General features: G+C 34.6%; 1 protein-coding gene across 1 annotated transcript; it reads right to left on the bottom strand.

Moving 5' to 3' along the window:
* Positions 1 to 1,509: 1,509 nt before the first annotated feature.
* Positions 1,510 to 12,987, bottom strand: LOC149424220 (sodium- and chloride-dependent glycine transporter 1-like). The gene is made up of 12 exons (XM_089631229.1): positions 12,834 to 12,987; positions 12,450 to 12,579; positions 12,235 to 12,366; positions 11,877 to 12,031; positions 11,669 to 11,745; positions 11,151 to 11,418; positions 9,400 to 9,503; positions 8,678 to 8,915; positions 7,820 to 7,948; positions 7,456 to 7,656; positions 4,387 to 4,557; positions 1,510 to 1,673 (listed from the first exon to the last, which is right to left on the bottom strand). Exons 1-12 carry the CDS (start codon positions 12,861 to 12,863, stop codon positions 1,557 to 1,559), a joined length of 1,752 nt encoding a protein of 583 aa, XP_089487355.1. The 5' UTR covers positions 12,864 to 12,987; the 3' UTR covers positions 1,510 to 1,556.
* Between the last annotated feature and the right edge of the window lie 306 nt (positions 12,988 to 13,293).

The following is a 13,293-nucleotide window of genomic DNA, read 5'->3' as shown; positions in this document are numbered from 1 at the left end:
AAATAGCTTTGTTACAATTCAGTCCAAACGCTCACACCTTACGTATCTCTACACAGGAGATAAAATAATTTTCTACCAAAAATCCCGTGTTACTCCAAGCTATATAAGTTGATTTATTTTAAATGCACAGGTTGGCGCAAATGACCTTTATGGTTTAAATTCTTTAATAACTTTTGAATTATTTCGGAGTAAATTATAATAATTATATATTTTTTAAATTACAGTACGCATACAAATAATTTTACTAACCTGGTTTACGTATCGTAAATGGTGGCTATTTTCTGCTCCGCACATTCGTTCTCCTTCCAACACATTGTGCAAAAAATGAATAAATAAAAATGAAAATGTGATTTTCCATCACCTTTCGTATATTTTCTGGTGATTTTCAATAAAGGATGGTTGCTGGCTCATCAACGTAGGTACATTCGTTCTTTCCTATAGGCCCAAAGTAATGCTCTCGCCGAAGATGTCCCGTAACAGAGTAAAGGTGGTGACAGATTACGCTATAAGTTCAAAGCGTTTTATATAACTCCATATTGCTTGTCATACAATCCCATATAGACCTGTCACACCTAAGTGGCGACGGTTGCGCTGTGATCTGCTAGCCAGGCTATATTTGAAATTTATGCGACCCCCTCTCCTACTTACCGTAGGTAGGAGAAGGGGTCAGAACTATTTACAGAGCGCCGTAATTACGCAACTGTCATCTGCTAAAGTGACAGATTCCATACAAAGAAATGATATTCGACGGCAGTTTCCCAATTGATCTGACCTCTCATGAGGAAGATTATAGCGTGGTATGTCACCCCAACATATAATACGTATAAGCCACTTCCAAATTATGCAGGCATAATGTGTCTAAGGCTTTATTGTTTGTCTGATAGTAACTCTAATGGGCTGTGGCTCCGTCCTGTTGAAACCAGAGTTGTGGATGGTCTTGTATAGTTGTATAATGTGTATGTATGGCGAGCGATATGCCAAGCCACGAAAATATAGCGTGGTCTGTCACGGGCTTAAAGGTTATTTTGCGGCATCCTGTATATTATACATCTTGCATATTTTTATTCATAGAAAATAGAAAGTGTTCAGGTGCTCATATGTCAGACAATAAGGAACTGAAGCGAAAGATATTATGGCTTCAAAAAAAAAAAAGTATATATATATATAAATTTACTTGCTTCAATATAATAACACAAGTGACGAGATGATAATATTTTACTTTGTATTCTTCAATTTTCGGTAATAAAGAGCACATAAATATTTTTGTTACAAAATGACACTGCAACTGTTTAGTAGAAAATAAAATCTTTTCCTATAAATCAGATCTTCATATTATTATATTGTCAAATTCCCCTTTTGACTTGGGAAGGCTGCTACAAGGAAGCAAGTTGAGTGACCAGGAGAAGTCGCCAAGCATCCCTTGTGAATTTTAATAAAGGGACTGTGATACTGCCAAGGAAATAATGAAGATAGAACAATATGCCAATCTTCTGACTGCTCGGTTAATTAGATTTTATTAAATTTTCTCTAAGTACGTACAAAATTTCATTTATTGATTATGAATCTATAGTAATTAAAGGAACAACATTATTAATTTTCTGCTTCCATTCCGTGGCCACAGTGTCATTAGCAGGGCCCCATTTTGTGTCAGGACGGAGAGAAAACTTGATGCGCTGGAAAGAAAATAAGATATAAGTACCTAATATAAGAAAAACTATAAAAGGTACAAACAATGAGCTTGACAAGTATTTCCAATGTTTTGAAGTGGTATTATATTCTCGCATCGATCTACTGCTGTATTCGTCCTGTTGACGTCTAATCGAACTAATGGATTACCCTAACGCAGAGGTCGGCAAACTTATTGGCCAAAGAGCCAAATACGTACATTACAACGATTAAAAAAATCTGAGAGCCAAATCTGTTTTTTAATTAAGTAATCCTTTATTATAATTTTAGACCTTCATTAAATTACGGGTACACTGAATAAAACTTGATTTCACAGTTAATAAAGGTTTATTCGTTGATAAACAGTAATATGAAATTAAGGTATCCAAAAATTTAAATCATGACAATGACTGACAAACACTTAATGCGAACAATGTCCTTGCATCTCCTTGGAAAGTTTCAGTAAGTCAGGTTTGTCTGTTGTTGTTTTTAATTTTAGGCATGATTCCAGGTTCTCGTCAATAAGACGACTTCTCAGTTTACTCTTGATAAAGTTCATGCTTGAAAAAGATTGTTCACATTAATATGTAACCAAAAAGGGAAAGAACAGCAGACGCGAGTTTTTTCAGCTGATCGTAAGAGTCAGGAATACTATTCCAGACGTTGAAAATGATCATGTCTTTCAAAGCAGACCACTTGTGATGTGAACTAAGATCACATTTGTTCTTCTTCAATATTTCCAAATCAATTCAAAGACGTTGAAATTTAGAGCTCCATATAACCTCCGTTTTTTAATCCTGCAATTGTATTTCAAAGTTACCAATGTCAATACCAAAAGGAGAAAATTTCAATTCAGTTATCGTAGCATTAAGGGGATTTTTGACGAATGTTAAGGTCGCTCTGCTGTTTTTAAACTCCTGAAACCTGCTGTTACCTGCTGCCCGTGCATATTTGTGCCAGAGCCGCACTCAAGAAGCCAAAGAGCCGCATGCGGCTCCGGAGCCGCACTTTGCCGACCACTGCCCTAACGTAAAGTTAGGGGGGTAGCTAATTTCTAACAAAAATCATTCTCAACTCAAATATTGTATTTCCAATTTTCGTTCAAAATGAACTAAATACTGAAATGTAACTATTTTTTTGGGTTCAAACAATTCTTCTACTAAACCTACCGTCCCATATAAATAAACATAATATGAATCTTCCAGGCTGTGCTTTTATGAGCACAGATACTGTATAATATCCTTAAAAATATTATTTATCCATATGATGCCACGTTCATGCCAACATATTGTATTTACACATATACTGTAAAATGAAACTAAAATAAAATTTTCGAAGGTTTGCAAACTTTTCATATCAGTTTCTCAATATCATGATTTCTGCGGATACAATATTTTAACACTAAGCCATCGTAATTAAATAAAAATAAAATTCGAAAATAAAGAAAGATGTATTATAATTTGTATCATGATTTATGGAGATACAATTTTTAACCCTAAATCACTGAAATTGACGAGATAAATAAACAAAAAATAATTAAAGATGTATTATAATTTGCAATATTATGATGCAATAATCTATCATTTGCTTCTTGAGTCGGTAGTCAAGACACAAAGAGTTATCTATATTAACTATCACAAGTAAAACTGGGCTATTATACAAAATAGTCAGTTGACATTGAACGATATTAATACGGATTTATGGAAATTCTTCACAAAGTGAATGGGATAAAAAATGAATAATAAACGTTAGCAGTTATTGCTAATTTGGAGCTTTCCTAGAGTAGGGAATTGATCTAGTATAAAACAGTAGTTGCCATTGAACATTATTTATAAACCAGAAGCTGATATAAAGGTAACTCGCTAAGTGAGTGGTAAAATTTATAATAATGAGCCTTCTACAATATTTTTTTATTGAAATCGTCTTAGAAAAAAATTATAGGAATAGATTTTTATACAGAAAGATTTTCATGATAAAACTTTAAATTTAAAATAACCAAATGGAAATACCCGATCATATTTCTGAACTCCTGGTATTTTGCTCTTGTCCGCAAGTTCACGTTTTGACGTTAATATTATTATGAACAATTATTGTGACATAACAACCACTGCGGATATTAACTCAAACTATATACCCTATGTTATTTCTGTGCTCCTGTAATTTTGTTCCTTTTTTGGTCGACAGGTTCACGTTTTGACGTTTATTGTTTTATAGCAGAGCCGTGAAAGATCAGGGATTATCGAGAAATCAGTTCCAATTTTGAAAATGGCAATTGAAATAATTTTATATTAATAATATTTTGTCTGGAGTCTCCAAACAAACACTTCCAATTTTGAAAATGACACTTAAAAACAAAGCAAAAGTTTTATAGTTCAATGAATCGGAGTAACAAACAGCATCACATCCGAAATTAGTGTTTTTTTTAAATGAAACTGCTATAAATATTAAATGATTTGGATGATAAAATAAATTTGTTCGTAAATTTACTACAGATTTTTCTCTTTTGGCAGATTAAAAAAAATATATATTCAAGAATGTTCCAAAATCCATTAAAACAAATATTTTCATTGTTTGAAAAATACAATAATTGGTGGTTTCAAAAGATAATGAATGCCATAGACATAGATCTACGATCAAAAAATATCATTCGAAAATGAGTAATTTTTGACAAAACAGAATGTCGGAATGTGTAAATGAGTAGATTAGGTTAGGTTAGTTTACCTCGAGCAGGTTCCCCTCGGAACGGAAGACAAGGAAGTACAGCATGTAGACGGGGATGCAGACCATGGACGACAGGCACATGCACCAGCCCAACTTGATGCTCCAACTGGGATATGGCTTGTCCAGATAAGTCAGGTCTCTGTTCCATATTATGGTAGTGATGAAGATAAACTGTAACAGTCATCAAATATTTCAATATGTGTTGTGCCTGAACCCTTAACCAGTGGAACGCCGCACAGTGGGCTAAAAATCGCCTTTCATGGACATAGAGACTTGAATTTTCAAGGGTATTTTTTTTGGCTAGAAATGGATTCTGCTGATCATTAATATGCTATAAAATGTCGTACGAAGCAATTGCGTGTACAAATGAAGGAGTTATAATTTTTTTAAGAAAAATTTGTATGGCGCTGACATTAAAAATGAGTCTATCTCTGGAATCATAAGGTTGGCCGTTCTATCCTTACACACAAATAATACTACTATTTATTTGTATTTTTTTGACATACTTCATATTGTGGCGCAAGGTGCGATTTTTTTTTTTAAATCATGAAGTGGAAAAAAATTCTTTTTTTTGTTGATGATTCATTTTTATGCTTAAATGCTTTACATATGAGTATGCTTTGTATAGTTTACAATATTTTATTTACACATTAAAATGAATCGTCAACATAAAAAAAGTTTTTTTTTTAACTTTGAGGATTTAAAAAAAAAAAAGCACAAGTCTCGCCACAATACAAAGTGTGTCAAAAAATACAAATAAATAGTAGTATATTTGTGTATAAGGATATAATAGTCAACCTTATGATTCCAGACATAGCCTCATTTTTAATGTCAGTTCCATACAAATTTTTCTTAAAAAAATAATGATTTCTTCATTTGTACACGCAATTGCTTCATACAAAATTTTATAGCATATTAATGATCAGCAGAATCCATTTCTAGCCAAAAAAAAATACACTTGAAAATTCAAGTCTCTATGTCTATGAAAGGCGATTTTCAGCCCACTGTGCACAGTGTTTTGGCTTGCAGTGTAAATAAAATATTGTAAACTAGACAAAGCATACTCATATGTAAAGCATTTAAGCATAAAAATGAATCATCAACATTAAAAAGGTTTTTTTTTCAACTTTGAGGATTTAAAAAAAAAAAATCGCACCTTGCGCCACAATATGAAGTATGTCAAAAAATACAAATAAATATTAGTATATTTGTGTGTAAGGATATAATGGTCAACCTTATGATTCCAGACATAGCCTCATTTTTAATGTCAGTTCCATACAAAATTTTCTTAAAAAAATTATAACTCCTTCATTTGTACACGCAATTGCTTCGTACGACATTTTATAGCATAGTAATGATCAGCAAAATCCATTTCTAGCCAAAAAAAATACCCTTGAAAATTCAAGTCTCTATGTCTATGAAAGGCGATTTTCAGCCCACTGTGCGCCGATGGGTTTCCGGTGAACATGCGAGCATTCTAGTATGATTCTTTTTAGAATAATTGGCGATGTGATTTTGACCTTAATGCTTCGAAAAATGAATGAAACACTAAATCAGCATCGTTTGGGCTTATAAAACGTTAGGTTCCACTAATATTTTTCTGGTTTATGCTCCGGCCTTCAACAGGTTAAAAGTCTCTGACATTTTGCAATGTACTAATCCTAAGTGAACTGTTGATGCAGATTGCGCGGAAAATATTTTCGCATTACATTCGATTCCTGATAAATTCGCGGGTTTTTTAACGAATGTATTTCAAAATAAAACACTGTTTTTGAAAGCAGATAAAAGACTCTTTCAGATTTTAGCATTACAAATTAACACATGAAATTAAAAATTTGAAAATTTTCATCGCAAATATGGATAAAGTTTGTAACGTCGCTTACCGATGGTTTTTTTCGTGTTATTAACATGAAACTAATAAAATAAAATAGTTTACAATTTTATATTGTAAACTATTTTATTCAAACTGAAAGCGCGGTATTTTCTCTTTCTAACACTCTTCAAATCATATTAAATGTCATCGTACCACAAAATGAGATAGCATATTTTTTTTGACACCGTTTTCGGGCTGAGAAATTTATCTCTCAAAAAGAAACTACGGGTGTTCGTTGTCTGGGAAGAATATCTCTCAAAATTGCCAAAATTTATAAAGGACTTAATAGGTACAACCAACATAACATTTCATAATTATATTAGAAACTAAATAAATAAATCATTTCGGGAAAAAAATAGGCAATAAAATTTTAGTAACAGCAAAATCTACAAAGCCGAGTAATAGTTTGGTAGATTTTCCTATACGAAATTTACTGTAGCAGAACGCTTATACTTGAGTGAAATTACCAAAAAAAAAATAATTAATACGTCTTAGCTTTTTTGTATGAAATTTTTAGCTACTGAATACAAATCAGATTTTTTCAGATACGGAATTTTTCCAAACATTTAAATCCATAAGCTAAAGCAGTTTGTCAGCAGGTCATGTTGACAATTTTAATTATAACACTAAAGCACACATATAACGATATATCCATTGATGTATGTCTATGGATATATCACAATAGAGAAAATTGATATATAATAATAAAATTTCAAGTGACTATAATACAAAAGCCGTAAAATACATACATACATACATAGAAAGATATAAGACAGTCCCATGATGCAACTATTTAAAAAAATCTAAAATTATTATATTTTGCTTTGTGTGTTTTTTTCTGTAGAGCTTGCAATATATGTTTGTCGTTTCTTTGTGCCACTAGTCGCTGCCAACAGAAATTGAAATCGCAAAAAATAATTGCGTATTACGTACAGTGATAAATCGTTCGTTTCACGGAAAATTACAGCGTGAAACTAATTTTCTAAAGAGGCTACCTAGATAGGTATCTCGCGACATTATTTTCGGCCGTCGAATATGCCACAGTTTAACCTACGTGAAGGATATTTGGGGGACATTGTTTTAGTAATTCACGGATATACGGAGGTAATTGACAGTGTAAAACTATTATTTGAGAATATCTAGCAATACCCTACAATTTGATAGTGTCAAGGTCATAATATATTTAAGTAATGCACCGTTAAAATTGTGGGCGTGATGTATTTCCAGCAGACTTTCCATATCCAGTGGACCTTGTGACCGTTCATGAACTGGATATCTCTGGTGAAGTTATCATAGCCGTAGGTCCATCCAACTATAATGATCTCAATCAGGCAAATCATTATAATCCCCACCGAGGCGCAGTACCAATCCATCAACTGCACAATGTACATTCCCGCCTAAAAACAACAAATCTTTCAGTAAAAAAATAATTGAGTTCTTCAGAAAATTCAAAATTATATAAGAAGCTCATATAATCAAGACATAGTTCTTCTTCTTCGTACAGGGACGAGAGTTAGTGGAGGGCAAAGTCAAAAGTCACAGTAAATAGCGGGTACTCACGTTTGTCGTACATACGATTGATAAACCAAAGAACAGAACGCAACTTAGAAACGTTACTGAGGTTTTCCATTTCATAAGGGAGGGGCACTCGTCCAGCAACGCAGAAATAACTGCTTCCAGTTGAACGAACTGTAACAAATATACAATGAAATAAACAACTGATGTTTGATAAATGACTTTAGAAAATTGCCCAGAAATATGTAAAAGAGAGTTCTCTTTTACATATTACTCACTTGGGTTGCTTTTGAGGACTATAAATTCCCAGAAAGAACAGCAACCGAAACAAACAGATCAACCAAGGGTGCAATTCTCTATCTCTTGTGACTGATATCTTCAGTGACCATTAATCGTATATTTTTCAGTTCGCAAACAATAAGAGAGTTTTCGAAATACGCGGTTTATTGTAAATGCAACATGCGTTACAAAATACGCGTCACTAAGGTCCCAAACTAGCAAAAATACTTAAAAGATATATAAAAAAGGAAAACGTTAAATGATTTACCTTTAGAACCATCGACAGCCAAGAAGAAAGGCGTAAATAATATATGACAAATAACAAAACGGAAACCATAGACGAAATTGTGTTGGCAGAAAGACAAGAAAAACACTGGTAGAGGTCCTCAATGGTTACATTGTAGTAGTACACTGGGATATGTAGACAAAGATATACGTAAAAACACAGGTTTTCAAAAGTATATTTGAAAAAAGGAACACGTGTTGCAAAACTATCGATGTCCACAAGACCGTATACTGTTAGCTGTAAGATCGGCAATGGTTGAAATGGGACATTCAGTTAATAAAAAAAAACAGTTAAATCAAATTGAAAAAAAGAGAAAATACGTAAAAGGAGTAACTTACACAACTATCGATGCCCAAAAAGAACAACATGGCAAAAAAGAGCACGGCCCAGAGGTTGGACCAGGGCAGCATGGTGATGGCAGCAGGGTAGGTGACGAAGGCCAGCGAGGGCCCGGCGGAGGCCACGTCCTCTATAGCCAGCCCGGTGCGGTGAGACATGAAACCGATGACAGAGAACACGGTGAAGCCAGCAAAGATGCTGGTGCCGCAGTTTACTATGGGGACTATTATGGAGTCACTGAAAAAAAATGAAAAGTGGTTCACTGACGGCCACGCAGAATCAATATATTCGGTACGGTAATTCAAAATCCAATCAATTCCCAAAAAGTTTTACATTACCTCACCGCTGAAGCTACTTTGATTGCTGACAAAGAGTTAACATAAATGAATGTAGTAGAAGGAGACCATTTCCTTTGATAATTTATTATTATTAAAAGATACCCCAGGTGAAATTCCAAGAAAGCATTTATTCCATGGTTTATTAATTCCGGTGAAAATTTCTTTTATTATTTAACATACATAAATTCCAGCATAGAATTCCACGTATTTCAAACGTAGAATTCCAACAAAACTAATTTTGACAATTTTCACTCATAAGTTTTCACACAATCAAATTTTGAAACTGATACATAAATTCAAAGTAAATTCGAGTTAAGATGTTATGCAGGACAGACACCCAGCCGAAATTATTATTTCTTATAAGAAATGAAAAATATATTTACGAAAGGTTGTCATTGTTAAACTTATTGTAGCTCGCCATGTTGACTATTCCTCCCCACCCTGGACCGAGGGAGTAGAATATTTGTATTGCTGCATCCGCCCATACCTAAACAAACAACGAACATAAATTCCAGGCTAAATTAAAAATTCAAAAGAAATTGAAAAACTGTTTGATTCTTATATTCCCTCAGGAGACACATAACTTTTTTAAATTTTCAAAGGATTAAGAAACGCCTATTCATGGAACGGTGACAATATCATGGTTTGGCTCAGATACCAATATTATATTGTTTAAAGTGTTCATAGTCGGCCCAAAAAAACTATTCAATCTGGAAATATAATTACTAGGGGAGCTAGAAGGATTATTAACTTAACAGAAAAGTACCACCACGTGAGAAAGCTGCTTGCGTTGGGAGTGGAAAGTGCCAATAACTTTACTGTAGGGATAAAGAGGATGGATTAAATATCAATGGGATGAATAGATACATTCATAACCGAGGTGCCAATTTTCCGCCTTGATGGAAAGCAGGCTTAAATATCCGGCGAGCAGTAGTGGTTCGAGTAATTAGCCAGGGGAGGCGCTATAGGAGAAAAGGGGAAAAAGATGCGCGTATACATTCACCAAAAATATAAATTTTAATTAAATAGTTCTCATTAATATTTTCATATATTTTTATTTAAGGCATCATATTAGTGTGACGCAGCCGGCCACACATGGATTTTCTTTTGCCCAGCCATTTCTACACAAATCAGTACAATAACACGCTAGTGAGGCAGAGATGGGGCCGGCCTCCGAGAGCCGCTGATTTAACGTAGGTGGTGGAGAAGTTACGTGAAATGGTAGCTGACATGCTTGTTTAGTTCGAGGCGCGCCTCAAGCAATGAATACTTCCGAAGTAGAACTGTTCGTTTACGATTAGCTCTAGTGACAAAGATTCTTTTCGTTTTGTGATGTACGTGGCAATGTGTACGAAGTAAGGCTATTATTTGCATTAAGTTGGCAGGGTCTATCTTGTGTTTGAGTCTAGAAATTAACTTGATCATGTTTGCACATTATTATTTATGTATTGTTTATTTGTGAAAAACAGTGATTCCAATAACATTTCACAACATTTACAATTAATCTACGAGTACATTAATCTATTCTATACGTTTATTAAAAGAGTTGCGATACATCACCGTGTTAAAAAACTACTTATTCTAATTTTGAATTCATTGAGGTTTGACTGAAACAAGTCTATCTCTGAAGGAAGTTGGTTCAAAAGTCATTCTCCCCAGAGGCATGAGCTTTGGTAGGTTGGTCCTGCCTCTTTGAAAAATAAAAAGCCTGTGCTGCTTAGCTCTGGTGAAGTTATCGGGGACATAAAACATAATACGCCCCATAACATCAGCATTGCAAATGTGTCCGTTGAGCAGCTTATGTGCTACTACCACCATTGCAATTTTTTACTTCAACTTCTGACGTCTAGACGATCTAGTCCTTGCATTCCAGCGAGAAAGTCAGAGGGATATAACAAGGGGTAATGCCCAAACTATAATTGCAGTTTAACGAAGCTAATAGTTAGAAGCTAATATCTGCATAATTACCCCACAAACCGCCACTGCTGGCGAGCCATATTTTGGAGTCAGAGGACATTGACAACCACAGTGAACTTGGCTACTGGTAAATGAATTAGGCGAATCATGGGAAAAACACAATGAACCGAGAACAATGCAGACAGTCTCATAATCTATAACAATAAAAAAATAATACCCTTAAATTGAGAAGCTGGTGCCACTGCGGATAAATGTAGAAATAAATCCCATCCATAGCTCCGGGCAGGGTAATGCCCCTTACGAAGAGAACAATCAGAACGAAGAAAGGGAATGTAGCCGTGAAGTACACCACCTTGCCCACTGACTTCACACCCTTGGCTATACAGGCGAACATCACGGCCCAAGCAAACAAGTTGGCCCAGAACAGCTCCCACACGATGGAGCCCAGTTCGTTTATGCTCTCGGATATTTCCAGGACTTGATTGCTGCAAAATAAGACAGGAATGCTCATTTAAGGATACGATGGGGGAAACTGGGGATCGAGAGACCGATACTGTAGAAGAAAGGAAATTGTTGCAGCACTAAGGCGATGAGGCGGATCGGATCAAGAAATGAGGCGAACCAAGTGAACAAAGCTAAATTCTATAAAAACAGATAAATTAATCTAAAGTGTTTTAGTCTAGTTAAATAACGTGTTTTGAGTGATTTATTTTCAATTAAATAAAACTCACTTACTGAAAGAATTCGTCGGATGGTGTCTTAATGGTAGAGTTCTTAGTGAAGTTTCCAATTAATTCTTCTGTACCAGATATCTGAAAAATAGTTCTTTTTAAAAAGGGTTCGAACTAAGTGACTATGTATATAATGCGGAAAAATATAGTATTCAGGCGAAAATAATAACGGAAGCAGAGATGAAAGCACGCAGCAGTAAAAACAAACTAACTTTCAAACAGTTGTCTGTATTCCAGGAGTGGTTACAATCCTCCCAGGGAAGGGTGGCGCCGAACGAGTTTTTGATGAAAATTAAGGGGTAGGTTAGAATAAGGCTGTAATAGGCAGTGCAGATGATGTTGATCACTATTGTCGCATATCCGGCTCCTAAATATATAACAAATATTCATGTTTTATTAAAACACCGTTTTCTATAATTTAAAAATATTATTATTTGCTAGTTATATGAAATTTATTAATCTTATCATTCAAAACCATTATCAAACTGCTTTACTTGTACGCAGCTATTCAGTTCAAAGTAATGCTGATAGCATTATTGCATTGAGAAGTAATATTTGGTAAATACAAACCTTTGAAAAGAGGGGCTATCCTGAACATTGTGATGCAGCCTAGACTAGAGAACTGACCAATACTGGTTTCCAGATAGAATAGTGGAAGTCCGCACAAGAAGAGCATCAGTAGATAAGGTACCAGGAAAGCTCCTTTTGTAACAAAAGCATAAATTATTTCCTGATAAATTAAAACGTGGAACACCTAAAGCTTTAACAAAATTTTATTGAATTACCTCCGCCATTCCTATAGCACAAGTAAGGAAACCTCCAAACATTTCCAATTCCTATGGCATAGCCGAGGCAAGACAGTAAGAACTCTGTTTTAGACACCCAATTTCCTCGTTCAATCTTCTCCTTTTTGCCCTGAGGAAAAGCATAAATTGATATAAAATATAAGTGTAGGTGTGAATAGATTAGATACGAACAAGAGACATTTTTTTTCACGAAAATAATACGATAAAGATTTGTCTGCATGCAAATATAATGCAAGCAGGTTGCTGGCAGGAGCATAACGACAAAAATGTAAGTGTACAAAAGATTAAAATATTATATTATATTAATATATGTATATACCTATGGTTACATTATTAGGTACACTATGGTTACGGAATACTTACATGTTCGAGTTTGGCTTCAAGATTCTTCATACCTAAAAGCTTTGCGAGGCTTTTGACGGACACTTTCACATCATATTATCCAACACGAATAAACAAAAGACTCCCTAAGAACTCTTTTATCTCTCACAGTCAGCTGAGAACTGGTCACCGATGATACGCTCTCAATCACGACAAGTGAATAATGCTTGGTGAGGTACACATTATTCAATTGTCTCTTCTGGTTAATGCAGAAAATCCATCAATTGGAACTCACCAGTTGTAATAATACTGCCGCAGAACCTTGAAACTGAGGTACTTAACTATTGGATTATGAATATTTTTGCTTGCGGAAGTTCATAATTGCGGAACAAGGAAAAAGAAAGAGTTCACAGGGTGAAATCTGAAAATTGTACGGCTAACTTTGTCTGTAACGTGATGGTGTCCTTGTATGAGAAAAATAAGCAGAGATAAGACACAGGTA

This window comes from Hesperophylax consimilis, chromosome 4 (genome assembly GCF_061612785.1).
Source record: "Hesperophylax consimilis isolate HC1 chromosome 4, BYU_Hcon_1.0, whole genome shotgun sequence".
Taxonomy (NCBI): domain Eukaryota; kingdom Metazoa; phylum Arthropoda; class Insecta; order Trichoptera; family Limnephilidae; genus Hesperophylax; species Hesperophylax consimilis.
Note: the sequence above shows the minus strand (reverse complement) of the source record. Positions and strands in the feature narration are given on the sequence as shown.

What these genes read in the sequence shown, in the direction of transcription:
- LOC149424220 (XM_089631229.1), bottom strand. Translation starts at nt 12,863, where the DNA reads ATGAAGAATCTTGAAGCCAAACTCGAACAT. An exon ending in CCATCCGACGAATTCTTTCA is followed by an intron (nt 11,419 to 11,668) that starts GTAAGTGAGTTT and finishes CTTATTTTGCAG; the next exon opens with CAATCAAGTCCTGGAAATAT. An exon ending in TTTAACAATGACAACCTTTC is followed by an intron (nt 8,916 to 9,399) that starts GTAAATATATTT and finishes ATTTTTTTTCAG; the next exon opens with TGACTCCATAATAGTCCCCA.